Source organism: Nelusetta ayraudi, unplaced genomic scaffold (genome assembly GCF_046127955.1).
Source record: "Nelusetta ayraudi isolate G7.1 ecotype Tasmania unplaced genomic scaffold, CSIRO-AGI_Nayr_v1 ptg000018l, whole genome shotgun sequence".
NCBI lineage: Eukaryota > Metazoa > Chordata > Actinopteri > Tetraodontiformes > Monacanthidae > Nelusetta > Nelusetta ayraudi.
Genome location: NW_027466068.1, coordinates 4284806 through 4308686, shown reverse-complemented (window position 1 = coordinate 4308686; position 23881 = coordinate 4284806). Strand labels below are relative to the sequence as shown.

The 23881-nt window shown below is 47.8% G+C and overlaps 1 protein-coding gene across 5 annotated transcripts; it reads left to right on the top strand.

Annotated features, from left to right (window-relative positions):
• Positions 1-338: 338 nt before the first annotated feature.
• On the top strand, positions 339-22843 carry ap1b1 (adaptor related protein complex 1 subunit beta 1). 5 transcript variants are annotated; one of them, XM_076025949.1, is made up of 23 exons: positions 339-485; positions 1793-1853; positions 2615-2720; positions 3334-3469; positions 3696-3941; positions 4878-5068; positions 5393-5614; positions 5751-5871; positions 5982-6077; positions 6267-6382; positions 7069-7234; positions 7472-7570; positions 8497-8756; positions 8994-9201; positions 10437-10457; positions 11372-11401; positions 11517-11654; positions 11767-11912; positions 13147-13276; positions 14863-14947; positions 15451-15537; positions 16053-16207; positions 21901-22843. In XM_076025949.1, the coding sequence occupies exons 2-23, from the start codon at positions 1817-1819 to the stop codon at positions 21973-21975; spliced, it is 2871 nt and encodes a 956-aa protein (XP_075882064.1). In that variant the 5' UTR covers positions 339-485; positions 1793-1816; the 3' UTR covers positions 21976-22843. The 5 variants fall into 5 exon arrangements, with proteins under 5 accessions (XP_075882064.1, XP_075882065.1, XP_075882066.1 ...); XM_076025950.1 differs by having other exon boundaries at positions 477-567; XM_076025951.1 differs by lacking the exon at positions 339-485 and adding an exon at positions 540-563.
• Positions 22844-23881: the final 1038 nt, after the last annotated feature.

Sequence of the window (23881 nt, the reverse complement as noted above, 5' to 3'; positions counted from 1 at the left end):
AATTTGTTCACACTGCACGACCTTGTTACCACTCATGCACTCCAAGTGTTTTAATGTGTATTTCGCAACAGCTGAATTTGAATCATTTCATTTCCCAGCTGATATCCATTGTTTTCCATAAGCACTATGAATCTGAAGCACGTGGAAGTGGACTACAAGATAAACCTGTCACGATAGATCACCCGCTCTGTTTTCATTCCTGTCAGAACAAAGTCATACTTTGGAATGCGTTCTGGGCAAACGACTCATAGAAAATGACATCTAAAATGACTATTGATTCAAACTCCGAGGTCATATTTGAGCCTATAAACATGGAAGAAGACTAGGGTGGAAATTGTTACTTATTTATCCTGGCAAACAAGTTCCTTCTCCTTCAGAGATGTATGACGTTGAAGTCTGTTTGCAAACGTTTCACTGGAAGACGGAAGTAAATCGAGTGGGAGGGGAGTAAAGGCCGTCACTGTCCTACTACTACGCCTGTCACGGTAAGTGTACAGATCTTCCTCCCCAAAAGTCCATTGTGTGACCGGCCTAATTTTAACTCCAGAGGGCACGCTAATTCTGTGGGTAAGGTTTTTACCGGGGCTGATGGATTAGGAGCTTAACTATTCCGTCTTAAGCCTGTTCTTAGAAGGTCATGTCTCAGCTGTGCGGTGGCCAGGCGTTAGCTGACACTGACGGGAGCTGCACGCCAGACCGCTAGCCTTTAGCACCTGTATAATTGCTAACGCGAACCACCGCAAACATGCAAGAATGGGCGAATCAGTTATGCGTGAGTAATTGAACAAAGCTTCGTCGTAGCCTGTCAAAGCGTACCGTTACTAATTTAGCAGTTTTTCCATTTGGGTCGGTTAGTACAGAGCCCGCTTTGCTAGCCTAAACGTCCCGTTAGCTTGTAGCTGCCGCGGGTAGCTTTCATTCACTTGAGGGACCAGTTGGCAGGACAGTTTAGGTGTGTTTGCCCAGATAGTTGTTGATGCTACTTAACAATTATTGTAGATGCTACAGTTTTAGCTTCGTGTCAGTCCTAGTGATATTCTATAAGAAAGTATTGTGCAATAATCACTATCGTTCCCGCAAGCTAACGTTGCGCCGTCAGTTTGAAACTTGAGGCTAACAGACTATCAGATGTTGACAGTTACATGAAACGTCCTGAATAATGAAGTTTATAGTTTCGGTTTATGAATAGTTTATAACATGGGCACAGTGGAATTATACTTAATACCAAATTAGCTTTTTTTGTGCATTTTGGTCGAGCGTGATGTGATGCTAATCCGAACTGTGTTCGCTGTTTTGCTGGAATGTTATTTGCACACACACTGGACGTTGTGACTACCTAGATTTTGCTGTTTTTCTGTAATACGTGTTTGTAGTCGGGCTGGTTATATGCATATTTACCCCACCTACAAAGTCACACGAAGGAATAGTTTACATTGAATTCATGGGATGCATTGTTTGTCGCAATTGTTCACATTAATTCTCACAAGACTGGTGTCAATGGAAGTCTGCTGAACACTTCAACATTCTTGTAACGCGCTTTTCATGGAATTATCTGTTATCGCTGGAAGTGGAACAGCGTGACCGCAAGTTGCGTCGCGTCAGTGTGGATGTTTTTGCTGACTGTCGCTGGATATGAAACTGGAACGGGCACGGCTTGTGTTTTCTGATCGTTGCTGTTTGTTCAGCAGACGACGGGAATTCCGTTTCTTTCCCCTCGCTTGCACTTCCACTCCTTCCTGTTGCTCCCAGCAAAGATTCCACTGGTGTGTTTCTCATCCTCTCATCCATCCAGGAGAATCGACAATTTGGATCCAAGATGACGGACTCCAAATACTTCACCACCACAAAGAAAGGTACGAGTTATGCATTGTCGTGTTATATCCACCTTGTTTGAATGAGAGGTCTCGGGAAAATGCTTTCAAGAAAACCACCTGCTGCATTCAGGTTCATACACGGAATGCTCATCACATCCGTCTCTTAAGAGTTCCTAATTAGAATAAACACGTAAACAAAGCAATCGTTCAAACCAGTTTAGATAAATGCCTTCACCGGGGAAGTTTGACCGTTTTGACTTTAAATTATGGACCAACATCCAACTGACAAAATATGAACGCCAGTCAAAGTGTATTGAACTACTCAAAAGATATGACATTATCATTAGATGTGTCTTGCTGTGTATGAATGAGGCTTTCTCCAACCGCAACGCAACACCCCACACCACACCACAACTTGTAGCTGTTCCCACACACGGCTCAGGGAAATGCAAACAGATGCTTGCTGATGGTAGTTTATGTTCACCGGATTGCTTGAGGCAACAAAGTTAATGAGACACTTTGTTGGTGTGTACGCGGTGTAATGCGCAGTCTGTCGTCAACATCTTGGGGCGGATTGGAAGTGATTAATGTTTGACGTTGCCTCTGAGACGTCGCTGAAAATCCAAGCCCAAAATTGACAGTTTAGCTTTTTGTTGCATGGAGTGATTTGAATGCACACGGATTAGAAAACTGCCTCGAGCCTGAGTGCAGGAGAAGAGAGACTGGATGAAAAGTAGCACGTTTTCACCATTCACCCCCCCACAACCCCAATCACACGCTGCTGCGTCTCACTTTTTCAGGGGAGATCTTTGAGCTCAAGGCCGAGCTGAACAGCGACAAGAAAGAGAAGAAGAAGGAGGCTGTGAAGAAGGTCATTGCATCAATGACAGTGGGCAAAGATGTCAGGTGGGCCTGAGGGGAGCGCCGCTCGCACTGCCACTCCTCCGCCGCTGCTCGGCTCTGAAGTGACGTATACCTCTCTGTCCCTCTGTCCCTCTGTCCCTCTGTCCCTGTGTCCTTCTGTCCCTGTGTCCTTCTGTCCCTCTATCCCTGTGTCCTTCTGTCCCTCTGTCTCTCTGTCCCTCTGTCCTTCTGTCCCTCTGTCCCTGTGTCCCTCTGTCCCTGTGTCCTTCTGTCCCTGTGTCCTTCTGTCCCTGTGTCCCTCTGTCCTTCTGTCTCTGTGTCCCTCTGTCCTTCTGTCCCTCTGTCCTTCTGTCTCTGTGTCCTTCTGTCCTTCTGTCCCTCTGTCCCTCTGTCCCTCTGTCTCTCTGTCCTTCTGTCTCTGTGTCCTTCTGTCCTTCTGTCCTTCTGTCCCTCTGTCCCTGTGTCCCTGTGTCCTTCTGTCCCTGTGTCCCTGTGTCCTTCTGTCCCTCTGTCCTTCTGTCCCTCTGTCCCTGTGTCCCTCTGTCCTTCTGTCTCTGTGTCCCTCTGTCCTTCTGTCCCTGTGTCCCTGTGCCCCTCTGTCCCTGTGTCCCTGTGTCCCTGTGTCTCTCTCTCTCTGTCCCTCTGTCCCTCTCAGCGCTCTCTTCCCAGACGTGGTGAACTGCATGCAGACAGACAACCTGGAGCTGAAGAAGCTGGTCTACCTCTACCTGATGAACTATGCCAAGAGTCAGCCTGACATGGCCATCATGGCTGTGAACACCTTTGTGAAGGTAAAGCTCCAGCTGTCATAGTAATGTGGGAAATACCAGTACTGAAATGCTTTGTTGTTCATCGTGATTTCATCCAATCCACACTCAGCAGTTGAATCTTTCCCGACATGTCGGTCGTCATTAAGACATCAATTCTAGCCACAAAACCTCTTTAACTCAAACTAAATGTCAAAGCAACCTGATGTGGCGTCATAAAGCAAATCGAGCGCTGTGACTCTCCGTGAAGGACTGCGAAGACCCCAACCCTCTCATCCGAGCCCTGGCCGTCCGCACGATGGGCTGCATCCGCGTGGACAAGATCACAGAGTACCTGTGCGAGCCGCTGAGGAAGTGCCTCAAGGACGAAGACCCGTACGTGAGGAAGACGGCCGCCGTGTGCGTGGCGAAGCTGCACGACATCAACGCCCAGCTGGTGGAGGACCAGGGCTTCCTGGACACCCTGAAGGACCTCATCTCCGACTCCAACCCCATGGTAGGAGAGCCGCCGGCAGCCCGTTTGTCCTCTTTGTGTTGATTGAGTTTTGCAGCCCTGCACCGATGAGCCTCATGCTACCGTTCACACTGGGCCATTTCGCTTCATTGCGTTGGTTTGTTCTGTTTATCTGTTGTTTTTTTTGTTGTTGATGTTTTTATTAATTTTCAAGAAGAACGTACAGAACACATCCACATATATGCCAGCTGAGAGTGCAAACTGAACTCACTGCTTCCACACACACACACACACACACACACACACACACACACACACACACACACACACACAAAAACAAAACAAAACACATCAAAAACACATCAATAATAATAATAATAATAAAAACAAATCAGCAATAAGTAATAAGACTGTCGCACTCTATGCCCAGTATAATCTATTGTTGCTTGAGAAAGTCCATTAAGGGGGCCCGGTCTGCCCACATCTCCTCAAGTTCTTGCACTTTACCCCTGACTACACAGGTCAGCTTTTCCAACATAACAAACGTTGCCATCTCCTTAATCCCAGATTGTGTAGAGGATGCTTCAGTCTCTCTCCAAGACAGAGCAACCGTCCTTCTGGCTCGCAGGAGTCCGAAATGCATTGAGAGTTAATAGAGAAACAATCCGGATGCGCCTCTAAAATACAAAGCTTTGCTGTGCCGGTGGTATTGAACATCGGGAACTTTACTCAGCCTGCAGACAAACCCAGATATCTTAGGACATTCCCGTACACAATGAATCAGGGTCCCTTTCTCAGTCAAGCATGTGTCTGTATGCATCAACTGAGTATCTCAGGTGTTCTGTATGTCCTCATTAACCATTTATGTTGTAGCAGTTTCAGGTTTGTTCTGTTTATCTTTAATGTCCTGACTAGTTTTTTCACTTACCACCCCTCCCCCCCACCCCCCCGCTCCTCATCCCCCGTCTTTATCTCTAGGTTGTAGCTAATGCAGTGGCAGCGCTGTCAGAGATAGCAGAGTCTCACCCCAACAGCAATCTGCTGGACCTGAACCCCCAGACCATCAACAAGCTGCTGACGGCCTTGAACGAGTGCACAGAGTGGGGCCAGATCTTCATCCTGGACTGCCTGGCCAATTACACGCCCCGCGATGACCGCGAGTCCCAGAGGTAGCGGCTTAAAGCTGAAACACTGTTCACACTTCTCACACCTGGTTGCTTTGTACGTCGGCTGAAAGACGTCCCACGGAAACTCCCTCACCTCTGCGCCATCAGAATTAAAATGCCTTTGTTTATCCCACATTGGGGAAATTCACATAATTACAGCAACATGTAGTGCAATAGAGTATAAAACATATATCAATCAAAAAGAAAAAAAAATTTGATTCAACTATTTGTCATCTGTTTACATCTATGTGCTCAGTTGTTTATCATTAGTATTTTATTTTGTCTGCTGCTCATTGTCTCGCCCTCCACACTCTCAACCTGGACCAGCATCTGCGAGCGCGTGACTCCGCGGCTGTCGCACGCCAACTCTGCCGTGGTCTTGTCGGCCGTGAAAGTCTTGATGAAGTTCATGGAGATGCTGCCCAAAGACCTGGACTACTACGGCACTTTGCTGAAGAAGCTGGCCCCTCCTCTGGTCACCCTCCTGTCCGCCGAGCCGGAGTTGCAATACGTGGCCCTCAGGAACATCAATCTCATCGTGCAGAGACGGTAAATGTGTGGGAGATTAGATTGCAGTGGAGTAGCTTTTTTTAAATTATTTTTATCATTGAGTATGTGAATAATAATAATAATAATAATAATAATAATAATAATAATAATAATAAATAATATCCCCATTTTTCAGCCCGGAGATCCTGAAACACGAGATGAAGGTTTTCTTTGTGAAGTATAACGACCCAATCTACGTCAAACTGGAGAAGTTGGACATCATGATTCGCTTAGCATCTCAAGCTAACATTGCCCAGGTAACAAACACCCCCCCCTCCCCCCCGAGCGGTGGCGTGGCTTCCCACAGGTAACTGGGGTTGCACAAACAAGCACGTCTGACTGTCTGTCTGTCTGTCTGTCTGTCTAGGTGCTGGCTGAGCTGAAGGAATACGCCACCGAGGTGGACGTGGACTTTGTCCGTAAAGCGGTCCGAGCCATCGGCCGCTGCGCTATCAAAGTGGAGGTGGGGTCACGTGATCAGCAGTTGTTTGTTTTCCAAATGTTTTTTTTAGGTCTTTTTTTATCCTGGCTTGTGTGCTATAGTTCATGAATCTCAAATGCTAAATCAAAAATATCAAAATTGATCATACATGAAAGTATCTTGCCCCCCCCTAACCCTCTAATTTCTCTAACACCCCCCCACCCCCATTAGCAATCAGCCGAGCGCTGTGTCAGCACACTGCTGGACCTCATCCAAACCAAGGTCAACTACGTGGTGCAGGAGGCCATTGTCGTCATCAAGGACATCTTCCGCAAGTACCCAAACAAGTGAGTTGTTTCCGCAGCGGGGGGGAGGGTGTGTGTGTGTGGGGGGGCGCCGATGCCATGTTGTTCGTTTGGTGCAGTTCTTCTAACTCTGCTGCCATAAAGAAATGTCGTTACCTCCAGACAACATCTGCGGTGAACAGAAACTTAACAGTTGGCCTGGATAGGTGTGTGTGTGTGTGTGTGTGTGTGTGTGTGTGTGTGTGTGTGTGTGTGTGTGTGTGTGTGTGTGTGTGTGTGTGTGTGTGTGTGTGTGTGTGTGTGTGTGTGTGTGTGTGTGTGTGTGTGTGTTAGTCTCCAAAGACTAAACTTTGCAAGGTCTCTTGGTTTGCCTGAAGGCTTCATTTTCAGGAGTCACGACCCACTCAGTCTCCCCTCGTTCTTGTCTTTCAAACATAGAATACGTCTGAAATTATACACGTGCCATTTTTATTAAACCAAATCACCGCTTTCATTGTGCGTCTAATTGAGACAGAACAACCATTTGTTATTCCTCCCTTCCTCCCGTGCGTTACAGTTGGTAGTTTGCTGTTGAACGTGCATAAGTCTCTATTTCACATCAGCCGACAGTTGTCATTGGTTCAGAAGTGGACTTTAGTTTCCTCAGCGCAGGCCTTCAATAGTTGTCTTTATTCACGCTGAAACCTCCCCCGCATGTGAATGCAATGTCTCGCGTGTCCTCTGTTGAGGTACGAGAGTGTGATTGCCACCCTCTGTGAAAACCTGGACTCCCTGGACGAGCCGGAGGCCCGGGCTGCCATGATCTGGATCGTGGGGGAGTACGCCGAGCGCATCGACAACGCCGACGAGCTGCTCGAGAGCTTTCTGGAGGGTTTCCACGATGAGAGCACCCAGGTGTGTTTGGATGTTGCGCTACTTTATGAATTTCCTCTTCGTCGAGCCTCAGCCGCAGTAACAATAACAGCCACTAGAGACGAACAGCGAGAACCGTTTTATCGACTGGGTTCAGACACATTTGTTCCCCTTACCGTGCAGAAAGATGGCTTCAGTAGTTCACTTTTCATCAGATGCCTCCAGGAGGCGACGCGGGTGCAGTTTCAACATGCGTTTGTGTGTCTGGCTTGCGTGCAGGTGCAGCTCCAGTTGCTCACGGCAATCGTGAAACTGTTCCTGAAAAAGCCCACCGAGACGCAGGAGCTGGTGCAGCAGGTGCTGAGCCTGGCCACGCAGGTGAGAGCCGAGACCCAGACAGACAGCTGAATGCTGCTTTCCTTCAAATCCCACCTTTATCCTGCAAGACTTTCCTCACCCTGCTCATCTGTCTTTGTTCACTTCTTCTGTGCTCGCCACTTTATGGATGTTGGCCTTTCACTTGCCCACTGAATTACTGAGCAGCGTCAGGCTTTTACTTCTCCAAACATTAGTTTGTGCTTGTAATGGTCTTGTAGACGAGTTATTTTAAATAAAGACAGAATTGGTGGTGGGTTCCGGCTAAATATCGGGCCGATATCAGGAATTACGACGTCATACCGATAAATCCGATGTTATTAAAAATAGCTCTGATATAAAAGCTCCGGTCAAGATTGCGTAGATTGCCAGTGCTGTGCAGTAGTGGGGCTAGGGTAAACAAATCAAGCGCTCCCTTTCTCCATGGACGTCCTCTACCTGTGCTGTAATCAGGGCGTCGTTTTCCCAAAAACCTGGGAACGTGGGGTTTCACCACAAGCGTTGTTAGCCGCCTCAGAAAGCAGCATCGCCACGACAGTGTTTTAAAAGCCTTCAAGGATGCCAAAGAAGCTGCCGCGACGGTCGATAAATGCAAGAAGTGGCCAGAGACGACCCGATGGCTTAAGGTGGACGACCAGCTATTTAGCATGGTTGAAGATGAGGGCTTTTGACAGCTAGTAATACACTTGGAGCCATGGTTTGTACTTCCGAGCCGCCGCTATTTTTCGGATGCGTTTGCCGGGGAGCTACAACGCGATCGCCGCACTCTTGCACAACACTGATCGATGGAAATAAGGACCTAAGCTTTGCTGCTGATTTGTGGACATGTGATGTCCTCCTCCTCCTCCTCCTCCTCCTCCTCATACATTGCACAAACCTAATCAAGCGTGTCGCCTCCCCCACCCTTGTGACCGCTCGGCCTCCCGCAGGACTCCGACAACCCAGACCTCAGGGACCGCGGTTACATCTACTGGCGCCTGCTCTCCACCGACCCGGTGGCCGCCAAGGAGGTGGTGCTGGCCGAGAAGCCCCTGATCTCCGAGGAGACGGATCTGATCGAGCCCACGCTGCTGGAGGAGCTCATCTGCCACATCGGCACTCTGGCCTCCGTCTACCACAAGCCCCCCAGTGCCTTCGTCGAGGGCAGCCGAGGCGTCCAGCACAAGAGACTCCCTGGCAGTGGTGGATCGTAAGTTATTACAAGATAATAGACTACTTGTAGTATATAGTAATAGTAATAGTACAATATAGTACAATAATACAGTAACTATTAAGTTTATATCTGCTTATATAATACTTTAAAAGCATTGCCAGTCACTATTTTCCTTTCAGAGTAGGACCAGAATGCAATTTTTTAACCAACCAGGAAAGATTTTTTTATTTTTTCTTTCTCAACGCAATCAAATTATTTTTCTGCTTCCGTCAGGGGTGAGAGCGTGGACAGTCCAGAAACAGGCTCTGCTGCCGGAGCTCCTGAGGCACCTCCCGCTGTCATCCCGTCCCAGGGTGACCTCCTGGGAGATCTGCTTAATCTGGACTTGGCGCCCCCTACTGCGACCGCCGCTGCACCTGCGCCGTCCTCCGGCTTGCAGATGGGCGCTGTGGATCTTCTTGGTGGCGGACTGGACAGCCTGGTACTACCAACCATACCCCACCCCGCCAAACCCCCCCCGATTTGCCTCTTCTATGTGTCTGGTGAATGATACTAGGCATGCACCGATAGCAGTACGAGTACTTGCATTTCAGTACTTACCAATACTGATGCTGAGTACTTGATAAGGCCATCACACAATATAGAATTACTTTGACTTTTTTTTATTTATTTATTTATTTTTTTACATTTTTCCATAGATGTTATTTGAACAACATTCCTCAGCATGTTTTTCTATTTATTTTATTTAATGGGTTTATTTAGACAGGACAGTGCGTATCGATAAACACTGAGTACACAAGTAGTCAGTGTAAATATGGCGGACTTCACACTGCTGCTAGATTTCATCCATAGTCTCCAACAATGCAACAATTAACATAAAAAGAACAATTGACATAAAAGATCCAACAATATGATGCCGCAATTGATATGAAAACGATTGAAATAAAAAAGTCCATAAACATTCATGCATATTAATTATGCTTACACTATTGCACACGCACCAGCCTTGGACTACAATACAACTGCACACGCAAGACTGACCCAGACTAAAGCTGGTGCTCACACGTTTGTTTGTCCAATATCCAGTCTGTAATTTGTGCTTTAAGAGTTCTGAAAGTGGCACACTGTCTAATATTAAGGGGTGTCTTCCACGACACGGGCCGACTGTCACAAGCTTCACTGTACAAACACAACATTTCACAAACTTGTCACACACACACACACACAACGGCTATTGGCCGTATTTTACGAAGAGAGTACTCAACCCTGGTATTGGTGCTGGTACCCGACACTGGTATCGGTGCATCCCTAATAACGCTGTTTGTCAGGGGGCTGCTCTTGTAGCCGCTGCCGTGACGTGACCATAGTTGCGTTCGCAGCTCTCAAAGAAGAATTTGACTTCAGTTTCAGTAGTGAGGGGACTCAACTCAACTCATTGTCTGATGCATTCAGGCGGTGTGTATTCGGGTTAGTATCAGTGAGTCATTAGAACTTTTATTTCTTGTGTCCTATTGAAAAATGAGTTGAAGCCAAACTCAACCTGATTGGGCCGTCTTTACCACTCGGTTTACGTGTGTGGTCTATTAAAAAAAAACTGCTATTATTGCCCCAAGGAAACCAAACATGCACAAAGCATTGAAATGCAGACTTTTTTCTACTCGTCTTTTGTTTTCCTTTGACCCCTGTGCTCTCCTTCCTTTAACGCTGCACCTGCAGATGGGAGACGAGTCTGAGCCGGTAACTGCACCGAGGGAGGGAGAGGGCACAACACAAACACATCCATATCAGGCCATTTTATTCCATCAGCTCCATCATCAGTGCTACATCTTATTTCCTCGAGTTGCCATTCGCAACCGCGTCACTGACTCCTCATTCATTCATTCATTGTGTTCGACCCGTCAGTCGTATCTGCAGAAAGACTGAAATCCTCCGGTCCGTCTCTCCCCTCCTCTTATCTGCGGACTCTGTGATGTCTCTCATGTCATCAGCCACCCGTTCCCCTGCGGACGGACACTCCTCAGTCACCCCACTTCGCCCATCAGTCCCCCTCCACCCCTGATTACAGCCCCACCGAGGTTTGTCCAGGGGACCAGGTACCCAGACCTGCCACCGTCGGCCTTCCAGCGCCCCTCTTGTGTGCCCCATGTTTGTTGTTGTGGTGCTGCGTCCGCACTTTTCCCGTCGACTAGTCCCAGCCAGCAGTCACCGGCGTCCCTGTGCACATCGCGGCTTGTTGTTGTTCCTCACCCCACTGAAGCCAAGATTCTGGCAATCTTGCCTGTGCTTTTTTAGTTGTTGTTTTTTTTTTCCCTTCAAAGTTTTGTTTCCCCACAGTAGTTTAACACTCCCTGTGTGTGACGAGTCCACAGTGTGTTCACGACACCCTCAATTCTTCACTGACAGCGCAGGAAACACACTTGGGGAGTCGTTTCTGCACAACACTTGTTGGATTTCAGTAGTTTCTCAGTCCGACCAGCGTGGAAATGTGAACGTTGCGTAACGTAACTTCACAAACTCCTGCACTAGTGTCTCATTTTGTTGACAGTATGAACCCATAGATACTTCCTAGACTTTGATTTCCCTTCATCCCTCCGCTTCGGTCCGCCAGCAGGAAAGAACCTGAGTTTGTGTTTCTCTCTCCTCCTCCGCAGCTCGGCGGAGACCTCGGAGGAAATCCTGCGGTGAGTTTTGCGCCGCTCGCCTGAGACTTGCCTCACAAAGTGAAAGTGAATTTTTCATGATACGACTCGTTGCCTTTTTTTTTGTGTGTGTTTTTTTTTTCTTTAAACCCCACAGATGGGAGCTGGTTTCGGTGCACCGCCAGCTGCAATGCCGGCGTCTTTCGCCGCCCCTGCGAGCGGCGGTCTGGACGACCTGTTTGACCTTGGGGGCGGCGTTGGCATGCCCACGGGAGCCTACAGCCCCCCAAAAACAGTGAGTTGTTGTAGTTGTTGTTTTTTAATCCTCCGCTAAAGGGACACGATGGATAATGTAACAAGACAGCCGCTAACGGGGAACTGACGCATCTGATGGTCTCATTTTGCAGGTTTGGCTCCCGGCCATGAAGGCCAAAGGCCTGGAGATCTCCGGCACGTTTGCCCGCCGGGCCGGCGTCATCCAGATGGAGATGACCCTCACCAACAAAGCCATGAGTGTCATGACTGACTTTGCCGTCCAGTTCAACAGAAACAGGTTGATCTTTAACCACGCCGTGCCCCGTTCCACCAAAACTCTTTTGCCCATCTGAACTGTGTCTTAGGCCCTGGTTGCACTTTGTCATTTCAAGCGTTTTTCGTATTCCGATCGGCAAAAATCACACGAAGTAACCAAGTGGAGACAGCCCAAAATCCGCATTGTCGTCCCGATTACTCAAACCACCTCGGGAGGTGGTTTCGACGCGTAGCATAGCATAGCATAGCATAGCATTCCTCACGGACGTGCGAACAGAATGCGATCTCAGTCCAAATTAACGACCGCCTACTCCACTCACCTCTCCTGTGTACGTACTTGGTCGGCACCCCACCTCCCGGCGTCGTCATTATAAAGTTATAAACAAGAAGTGGAAACAAATCATTTTTGTTAGACTCGTTTATTAGCATGCTAATAAATTTCACTCCGCATTAGCGTATTTTGTCAGTGGAGCAGCGGTCGCAGTTTCCCCACATATGAGATTAAATGTGCGACGTTGCATCCGAAAATTTGCCAGCCACTGTTGATCCGAAAATGAAGTCGTCGCCACTCTGTCCCACCAGTCGTTACTCCTCGTTCGGATCCATACGCACGAGCTGCAGTAGAATTAAAACGAGTGACTTGATATAGTCCGCAAACAGGAAGTTGATTCTTATTCGCTTTCAGGTGAAACTAGCCGTAGTTTTGCGCTTTACCGCCCCTAGTGGTTAAAAATGCACTAATGCGATCACAAGTGGCACGCTCGAGACGCATGTTAATGCCATGTGCGAACAGGTTGTGCAACAGAATCAAGATGCGTACTTGCGATACGATCCCCAAAAACGGTTGCAAGTGACCAAGTGCAAACCGGGCCTTAAAGTTTCACTGTGTGTAAAAAAGAAAAAAGAAAAATGATAACAAGGCGAACTGCTGGTATCACACAAAATGCAGGTATTCCAAGTATACCTGCAGTTTGTTCATTGTAGTTTCAGATTTAAAGTGAAAACTGCTTTATCGTTTGCCTGCCGAACTGAACGGTGTTGAAGCAGATGCACCACATTATCGCCTCACAGTGAAGCACAGCACATATAAAAACAGAACACAGCACATTGTGTCTCATCGTGAACATTTACTGAGTCCATCAAGCGTGAAAAATAAATTAGTTTACATAGTTTGCCTGCCTGGAGTCACGTTCTGGTCATTTCTTTTTTTTTTTTTTTTTAATTAAATAATTTTTTTGCTCTTTGCTTCTGTGCAGCTTTGGTCTGGCCCCAGCTGGTCCGCTCCAGGTCCTAACTCCTCTCAGCCCCAACCAGAGTGTGGAAGTGAGTCTTCCCCTCAGCACTGTGGGACCAGTCATGAAGATGGACCCTCTAACCAACCTGCAGGTTCTCACAAACTCTCAACTCTTTGTTTTGGCTCAACTGGCGGAACGAGAATCCTTTTTTTTTTAAATTCTATTTGCCTGCGGCGTTGAATCCTCAAGTTGTGACTAAGACGGTATTAAAAAGATGAAACAGCCTTCAGAGTGGCTGTGATAAATGGTCAGTAAGGGTCCAGCCGGGGTTTGGCGGGTTTTGATCTGGACGCTTCTTTTAACTGGGCAGAATGGAGGATGAGTGCTCCGAGCAGCTGGAAACAGGAGATAAGAACGCTGGGAGGAGGGGGAGGGGAAAGGGGAGGGGCCTGGGGGTTGGCCGTCATTAGTGGTCATGCAGCAACCTTTGTTTTCTGCCGCCCTCGGTCGCCATTCTGACCTTTCCGTTGACTTTGACGGTGACATTTTCTTTTTGGAAGATTGTTCTTCATAATCGTGATTATTTAATTATTACATTTTTTTTGAAAATAGAAGATAATATCAGAGGTTAATTTTGGTGGTGTCTTTTTTTTTTTTTTTTTAAGCTATACATTTTTTTCCCCGCAGTTTTGTGCCACTTGCTTTTACAAAATTCAAATTTATTTTTTTTTTAAGGCAGAGGCGAACCTTAGATGAGAGACCTTTGTTGCCAGTGTGTCTGGCAGTGTATGATCTTTGCATTGAAATGCGCCAGTCGTGTATTTGAAAGAGCAGGCGCCGGAGCTCGCAGGCAAAAATATGTAGCAAGAAATTCCTGTTTTTCTCTCAGACTGTGACATAAAACAATGCATTTCCTCTTCCTCGTACAATCTCTATAGGGATGCCTCTTGGTCGTAGCCTCATGGTCATGGAAACGGCCGGTGGTCATCTGTCACCGCAGCCACGCCAGTGAGCCACTGTGCGATTTTTATTTACATTTCATGGCTCCTGTTGTAACCGCAAGAGTCCCTCTTCTGAGGTGAAAATGTTCCTTGCCCGGAACGATCTGGGAACTCCATCATTAGCATTAGCTGTACCTAAAACATTGTCTTTTTTTATTTTATTTTTTTTAAATTATTATTACTAACAAACTGCCTGACAAGATTTTACGAGTCCCTTCGGATGCTGTGTTCTAAATGGAAGACTATTGCATGTGTACGATGCAGGGGGAGCCGGACCATGTGACTGGTTCTCCTGCATTGCACCCGGTAATCAGACACCCTTATGAAAAATGCATGAGGTGCTCCTCTCTTGTTTTCCCCCCCCGGCTGAAAATCTCTCGTCCTTTACCGAGCGAGAACCCAACTGGCCGCTGTCGTCTTCGTCGCCTCAGACGTCTTGCGTAATGGGTTGCGCCAAGGTGGCGTTTATGCTGCCGTTTCTGCCAAATGCCCACTGCGTAAGCTTGAGCGCGGTCACCGAGGGTCTCGAATGTGATTGGACACGGAACAATGTTCCACGGGCGGCTTTGTCCAAAGATTGAGATCCTCGAGCCGTGCTCGAGCCGCCGCCTTCAATAAACAGCCGACATCATCATGCTGCCGTCTGCATCCCGGAGTGGCACTGGAAGAGTAATTACTAATATCATCTCTTGTTTCTCCTCGCCTCCCCCCCCCCGGGCTGTGATCACTCTCGCAGGTGGCCATTAAGAACAGCATTGACGTGTTCTACTTCAGTTGCCAGTACCCCATCAGCATGCTGTTTGTAGAGGACGGCAAGATGGGTGAGTGTCTCTCGGCCACATCTCTTCATTCCAAAGCCTGGAAGCTGACGTCAAACATGTAGCCAGACATCGGCCTCGCCCCACCCCCCTCCCACCCCCCTGCATGTATTCACCTCACCGTTCTGCCTGGTTGCGGCCGTGCGGGGTCGCACAGCACCAGAAACCACTCAGACATTTCTTCTCTCGCCTCGCCTGAACCAAACCTCTCAAACCGAAGCGGCAAAATTTTGCGCCTGATGTCGAATACAACGTGCGCGCGACATTTTGATCGGAGCGTTATGACGACAGCTGTGTGACTGGAGGTCATGGTGTTCCCTTCTTGAGCTGCCTTTGACCCTGTTGTCATTTGATAGTATTGTTGCACAGTAAATTGTGGACACTCAACTCCGTGAAGCTCACCTAGCATTCCATGAATTTGGGCGGCGCCTCAGTCATTTAAATCTTTGTTTATTGGATTGTGCTTTTCTCTCCGGAGCCTCTAATTCCCGTCTTTTCATCCGCAGAGCGGCAGGTGTTCCTCGCCACGTGGAAAGACATTCCTAATGAAAACGAGTCACAGTTTCAGATCAAAGACTGCCATCTCAACTCAGGTAATGCCGGATCCTCTCCCTGCGGCGGCCCCCCTCAGATTCAAACCCCTCACTGATCAAACCCAGTGCGCCAGATGAAAAGTTGTCGGCCGCAGCTCCTATTCATGTGTGATAATTTAGTCAGAGGCGAGCATGAGAGTGGCTGAAAGGGAGGAGAATTCCTAATGACGGCTCAATAAAGATTTCCTCCCACAGATTCAATTTTTTTTTGTCTTCATGAACAAAAAGAGAGGATTTGACTTCCCACTGGGGCTCAGCAGCAGCCCAGAGGCTGACGGAGGACGATTACTCTGCATTAAATTGAATATTGGCTGCATGGACAGCATGAGACTGATTTGAAGGGGTGGAGGGAGGAGAGGAAACATTAATCCTGCCTAAACCTGCTAGATTTAACTCTCGCAGCAGTTTGTCACTCTGACGTGAGCGGGCGTTTTGTCGAGACCGTGTCAGTGTTGTGAGGTAAGACTCGTGACGGAGACTTGATCCGCTAACGTTGATCGCGGTCGCCCCACCAGACGCCGCCTCCAACAAGCTGCAGGGCAGCAACGTCTTCACCATCGCCAAGCGGACGGTGGAGGGTCAGGACATGCTTTACCAGTCCATGAAGCTCACCAACGGCATCTGGGTGCTGGCCGAGCTGCGGGTGCAAGCGGGGAACCCCAACTACGCGGTGAGTACCCTGTGTGAAAGTACAACTCACGGTGACGGGAGGCAGGCTGTGATCCCGGAACCAAGACTGACTGCACCCCATGTTGGCCTAGCAGATAAATGCTAGTGGAGGGGGGGGGGGGAGAAATCAGTTATTAGAAAATGTGTGTGTGTTTATGCCGTTGTTATTTAGTGTAACTGCAGCTTCTTTCCCGATCAAGTGATACATCTGCCTCTCGCCCTTCTTCGCTATTGGAGGCAATGGTTGACCTTCCGTCTTTGTTCCCGCATTCACATCCCGACACGAGGATGTGCGCGGGGCGTAGGGCTGCAGCGATTAGTCGACGCGCTCGATTGCGTCGACGACGTAAATTTGTCGCCACCAAAGTTATTGTTATTGTAAATTGCTGAATGATAAAATCACACTCCAGCCGCTTACATGCTCATTCGTACCTGCAGTGCAGTACTGAGCGCTGAGGGTGGCGGTGTCGCTCGTTGTTTACTTCCTGCAAAGACCAGAGAAGAAGAACAGCTTCCTCTCTGCAAAAGCTCGAAAACTCCGACCCAAAGTTTCCAAAGTTTAGTAATATTTCATAGAAAATGAAGCAGCGAAACACGTGAGGTGCAAACTAACGTAGCCTTCTCTCAAACCTGGCATTCCATGCTAGCACTTGAGGCCGATGACACCTTAAACCCCGACACCCCGCAGTCGCTGTCTCGTCACGCACCGCAGAGAGGAGTTCACAAATACCATCCAGGATAGATATGTCCGAGTTATGTTTTGAATTACACACTTACTTGTTTGTTAATCAACAGCCTATGACGCAAGTCCATCGTAGGTTTTTTCGCATGTCGGATAACCATGGAACAAGCTAGCTTAGCGAACGATAGTTCACTAAGGTAAATGCGTTCTTTACGGCAGTAATCAGCGAATTACAGCCCCGTCAATACTAGCGTTTATTATTCTGAATTGTGACACTCTTTCACCTATCACTGATCAGCTGTGTTATTTAGGGCATATTAACTCGATTTAAGTTGTAAGAAATCTGTTTAAGGTATTTATCTGTGATAAACACTGCATATACCCTTTAAATCGTGAATGAATATACCTGTGGTATTTTTACGTTAAAAAATAGTTAAACGCTTTGGGTGTCATTATTTTTGATACATTTGTTTAAAAACATGCTGTCAGAGTACAACAGTATAACTCAGGTGCAAGCAAGTTAGGTTAAACAGAAGTTCAGGGGGGGGGGATGTCGAACTGTTTCTGCCTTCAGAGGTAGTGCCAAAGCCAGGATGGGATCAGAACAGCGCCGCGTGACGTTGTTTACGCTACAGGAGGTAACATTTGAATCTTCTGCACTGAGAAGATAGTTGCGCAGGGACAAGAATTGGGTGGAACTGCGGTGGAAGGAGGGCGGGGGTGAGGGTGACATAGCTGCGAGCTGATAGGACGTTCACTGACTCTTGAATGAAAGAACAAAAATAGAGATAACAATGAGAGGACGTTGACGCATCTGAAGCTCTGTCGGTTCAGTGAGAAAGATAAAAGTGAAGGCGGAGTCGTCGGGACCTTTGTTAAAGAGAGGAGTCGGAAGTTTTGGAAGGGCACATTCAATTAGCTAATACACACTTTGATGAATGCAGCGGCTATGAAAGATAAACAAATGATCAGCGCGATCTCAGAGTTGCCTTTAATCACACGTTGGATTCAGTTTTGTTCGTCTAATACTCTCAAACTCTTCCAATTTCAACAAAAAGGAATCCCGAGGGGAGGCCGGCTGGATGGCTGCGTCGGTGGCTCACTCGTGCACTCGTGCCGTCGACTGCTGTGTTGCGTGTAAGACCTCTGTCAGCATGTCGGCCTCTCATGATGGACTCTTTTCACTTGAGAGATCCTGCACGGCTGCGGCGGAACGACGACCTTGGCGCGATCCTCCCTCTCCTGCTCACTCGGCTCTTGGGCTGCTCTCAGATCAGCACCGACACGTGTTGTAGCTGTGATGCGTCTGTGTTTGCTTTCTGTCTAGACCAGTTTTTGCCAGTCTGACAGCTTTTTTTTAAAAAAAACTTCATTTATCAGGGTGTGAAGACATGTTTCTTTTGGAAAATACAGCACTGCAGCCCACTGGCAGGTTTATATTCAAGCAGCAGCAGCAGCGTTGTGAATCCCCCGGGACTTGATAGTTCGCATCCAAAATACCGCGCACACGGTAGCTCTCATCTTTCTCTTTGGAAACGACACTTTCCATCAGTCTGTTGCAGAGGCTTGACGTGAATACAGCCTCACTGTAGCCTGACGCAGGGGAGGGCAAACTTTTTGACTGGTGGGGCCACAGTGGGCAGTAAAATTTGACAGAGGGGGCGGCGGAGCAGCAGCAGATGGATGGAGAGTTTTGGTGAGCCACCTCATAGGAGAAAACAATATAATAATAAATAAATAAATAAATAAAACTTTATTTGTACAGCGCTAAATCACAACCAAAGGCGTCTCAAAGCGCTTTGTACAATCAGAGAGAACCAACAGGTACATATATCCTGGGATATGTAGAAAACATGAGCTTTAATGTCAGTTGGAAATGAACAAAAGCGTTAAAATTTAATTTTAGTTATTTTATAATTGGAATTGCACACGAACACAAACGTTCCCAACGTTCCCTGAAGGAAAGAGAGCAGAAAGAAGAAGAAGAATCTGCCCCTTTACTCAAAGGAATACATTTACAGATGTAATTTACAGAAATTACAAAAACATCCACAACAACACGATAAATAGAAAAACAATATTCGTAACAAAATATGTCTTTGAAGCCCCACGGTAGGGCTGGGCGATTTTGCTCAAAAATAAAATCCAGTTTGTTTTTTTTTTCTTTTCTCTGAAAACTCGATTTTCTACGGTATCCAAGAGGCGCCAACCCGGAAGCGTGAAAGAGGAAAATCGATTTTCCTCTTTTTAACATTGTTACGACCAAAAAATCTGATTTGGATTTCAAGCCGATTCATCGCACAGCCCTGCCCCACGGTTTTTATCTCTTTATTGAAATGACTCAAAAAACACTGAAAGAATGGATGAAATCCAGCTATTTTTTGACTCACTTACTATTAATATAATTTCTTCAAGTTGAGCGGACCGGACTGAAGAGCTTTATGCGCTGCATAGAGCCCCAACCGGCTTTCCAAACACGCCAGAGAATGATTATGTGAGATGAATGAGCTGAATGAGAAATTCATTTGTCCTCAATCAATCAATCAGCTTTTACTTGTACGGCGCTAAATCACATCCGAAGGCGTCTCAAAGCACTTTGTACAGTCGTGAGAACAGCGACTGAGCCGAGTCTCACTTGCTATGGCAACACTGCGGTGCAGCGAGTGTGACCGCAGCTTCAGATTGGAGTCGCGGCTCTCTGCATATTCACAGTCTCAGTCAGCAGTTTCCTCTGCCTGCTGCTCACGTGACTCCTCGCTCTCGCTCTCGCTCTGTCTTTTCTCTCTCTCTCTCTCTGTCTGTCTTCCTCTCTCTCTCTCTCTCTCTCTCTCTCTCCTTTGTCACTAATGGAGACAGAGGGCGTTTGAAGTTTGCCAGCAGCTGCTTCCCCCCCGCAGCTCATATATTCTTCATGGTTTTTATAGCCGAGAATTGGGCCACTGCTCTTTTTTGACATGAAGCATGATGTTCTCATCTGCTATCTCCTGTCCCCATGGCAACCGCACGACCAGTGATGTTGGCTGCCCCCAAACCCCCCCCCCCCCACCCGCACCTACCCCCCCACTGCTGCGCAGCTCCTGAGCTGTGGGGTTTTTGTTTAAGTGACTTTCTACAGAAACGGAGAGCTGCTGCTTGTGACTGACGTTTTTCACCCCCCCCCCCCCCACAACAAAAACCTAACGGCAGCGAACTTCTGTTTGCCTCGTTCTAAACTGACTCCTTTTTTACCACAATCGCATTAATGGTAATGAATGGGTTTGGTGATTTGGAACAGGCTCTATTTTCTTATATTTAAAAAAAAAAAAAATCTAAATTAAGTCATTGATTTATTTTAATTTCGAGATGCCTTTAATAATAATAATAATTAATAATAGTGGTGGTTTATTTATCTATTTATTTTGCTCCGTTGTTAGTTATGTTGTCAGTTTAGTTGTTGCTTAATTGTTGTACCAGCCAGAACCATGCACTGCACGGCCTGCCACAGGTTCTCCTTTAAGACTCCTGCAATTCTTGATCACAATTTACAGTCGGCCTCTCCCTTGACGGCCCCAAATTCACCGACAGACAAAAATCTTCCCAAGTGCCAATGTACACTGGGAGTTTTATTGTCCTCACAATGGGCAAAGGGAGACGGGTGAAAATAAATCCTCTATCTCCCGTACGATTCAACCTAATCGCCCTAATCCCTCGCTCCCCCACTACTTCACTGCCTCGGCGACGACAGCAGAGAGAGCCGCCGCCGCTGCCAGCAGCAACAGCTTGCATTAGTTAAGAGTGCTGAGTACACAGATGCATCACTTGCCGAGCTTTGCCATATAATTGCTTTTTTTTTTTTTTACTCTGCACTCCACTGCAGTGGATCGATGCGGTGGCATCTGACGCCTGGCGCCCTTCAACTCCTTTCGTTCTCAGTATCCTTCAGTCACAATACGACCGACGACGTCTCTCTTGCTCTCTTTCTTATCTTTTCTTGTTTTTTTTAATGCCTCCACAATCGGCTTTCGCCACAGGGCTGACAATAACGCACGTGCACGTTGTTTGCCGGGCAAACCGCTGGGCAGTGAGAAGATTTCTGTAGCCAAATGTAAATGCAGCCAGCCAGCCAGCCAGCCAGCCAGCCAGCAGTGGGTCTGAACGGAAGGGGCTCCTATCAGTCAGTATGCGCTCATGTCGCAGCCTTGACTGTGCGTATTGAAAGGGCTGCGTAAAAGCTAATAGAAAATGGGCGCTTTGTATGTAATCTCTCAGAGGAAATGAGGCAAAACATCGTCCTGATGCTCCCGTTTTATGCGAAATCCGCTTCACCGCTTGTTTCCAACGATATTGTCTATACAGTAGAACAGGGATGGGAAACCTTGAACACTGAAAAGAGCCGTTTGGAAGCGTTTCCCACAGAAGAGAACACACTGGGAGCCGCAAAAAGCATCTCTGACATTTAAAATGAATTTTTTTTTGCCTTCATGCTATCTATGACAATAATAATAATGATAATAATAATAATAATAATAATAATAATAATAATAATAATAATAATACATTCAATATGAACCAGGGGTCGGCAACCTTCACTATCCAAAGAACCATCTTGCCTCATCTGCCATCATATAGCATTCACCTGGAGCCGGGGGGGGGGGGGGGCATTCTACTGCCTCTTGACGGAGACCTGAGGCTGTGGGGATTCTTGCAACTGTCTCTGTTCGGAGAGAGGAAGCCAAATGCGCATGTTATTTGCAATATATCGGTCGATCTAGATGGCAAAATGCGGCAGGGTTACTAGAGCACTACGCTGCTTCTGACTCATTGGGTGCGCTAAAACCTTTGTGGATACGACGCAACCATGGCAGAGGCAAACCGAGGGTTGATTATGCTGGGGATGCGTACAGTTTGTTTTTTCCTGAGGTTTTGCCTCGAGTCTTCGTCCGTCAGCGGGAGATATTTCAACAGGGTGCATGAGACAAGTGCTTTTGGGAGCGGTGTGACCTCCGACCTCTGACCTCCCATCTCCTCCGCAGGTCTCCCTGAAGTGCAGAGCTCCCGAGGTGTCGCAGTGTGTGTTCCAGAGCTACGAGGCCATGCTGAAGAACTGAGGGACGCCCCGCCCCCATACAGCGACCCCCCCCCACCCCACCCCCAGCCACTACCCCACCTGTGACAACAACTCTTTCACCCACTGACGGACCATGTGGCACATTCCTGCGCCCGCAGGAGCCACTTCCTGCCGGCGCTGGTTGATGATCCGCCCTGTGCGTCCGTCAGCTCATCAATTAGACGGTCAACAGTTGTTCTCTTCTTCCCCTCCCCTCCCCCCACCTGCGCTTTACACACACACACATGTACGTTTCAGTTCTTGAGGCATTATCGGCCGGTAGGAAACGGGCTCTTTCTGGGACGGCCGGTCGGGTGATCCAAGTCGCCGTCACCGTTTCCACTGGCGAGAGGCTCCCCAAGCGTTGTTTGGCCCCGTTTCTCTGCAAATTAAAGTCTATTTTCAGCATTTAGCAATCAGCAGGTGTTTCATCACTAACGACATTTATCCTGACACCCCCCCCCCCTTTTTTTTTTTCTTTTCTTTTTTTTTCTTTTGGTTCAATCAACAATTTTGTAAGAGAATGTAAGAAGGCTGCCGTCACTGTCCCAGATAAAACGCAAGTTCACTCACAAACTACATTTTTGTTTTTTTGTTTGTTTGGTTGTTCTTTTCACGTTGTAGTTTCCATTTGTGTGTGTTGCAGTGCAGTCAGAGCATCAACTGTTCTGACATGCAGAATGACCGATTCGTGCTTTGTAGGTAGATTTTCTTTTCTCCTTTTTTTTCCCTCCAACTTGTACGTTGATTATGTGAACACTTGATAGACTGGAAGCAGTTGTCGGCCGCCTGCCGACTCACTAAGTCATTCCATAGTTTTATTTGTGTTTTGTTGTGTGTATGTGTATGGGTGGGTGGGGGGGGGGCGGGGGGGGGGTGGGGTGGGGGGGGGGTTTGCAGGGGGGTTTCTTTCCTGAGGCGTCCCTGACTTCTGGTTCCTACAAAGCCCTCAGACTCACGGGTGCAGGTGCAGGCTGCCGGGGGGGGGGGGGACAAATACCCCACCCGACAGCTGCGCCCCCTCTGCACCTCTGATTTAATTGGGTCTGTGTCTCTGAGTCGTCACACTGAAGCACTGTTGCCGTCGTGCTCTGCGGGACTGCGGGACAACTTTGCGCCGGCCTGAAGAGGCTGCGGCCGAGGAGGGAGGCGGGAGCGCGCAGGTGTGCGCTTGGTGATCATGAAATGCTGTTAGCGGAAAAAAAGGAAAATCAACTGTTTAATCAGATGCTTTTGATTGATTGGTTTTTGTCAATTTTGTGTGTGTGTGTTTGTCATTTCAAAAAAAGGAAATATTAAATCTTGATAAACTGGCATGTTTTTGTCTTGTCGTTGCTGTCGCCGTCCTCCTCGTCGTCGTCGTTCAGGATTTTGACCACGGTTTGCACTTTTAATCTTGCACAACACCGACTTCCTGTGTCAGGCTGCAAAAGTGCTATCTCAAGTTTTTATTTGCGCGCAAACGTTTGCGTTCCCAAAGTCCACGGTGGGGATTTTCCAGCCATGTGACCTTTTGGGATGTTTACGCCTCTCTTCCCGTGGAGATGTGGGGCCCCCTGGGCTCCGCTTGCATACAAGTACTGCTGCTTTATTTGAAGATAAGTTCGTCTTTGTCTTCACCTCTGCTGTGAAGCTGTGACCCACTGTCTTTAAAGTCTGACTGATGGAGGGTTCAGTGGGGGGTGGGGGGGTGGGGGGGGCGGTGAACCGCATCACTTCATTGGGAAGACAAAGACTTACTGACCAGGAAAGAAGCGCAGCAATGTTTAACAAGCATCGTCTATTAATTGCCCGCAAAGTCTAATCCCAGGTGATTAATTCATACCGACAGGGGGCGCCGCTGCACTGCATTTTGATGAGGGGGGCTGAGCGCCGATGGAAGGGATGGTTTATTGGATTACAACGTC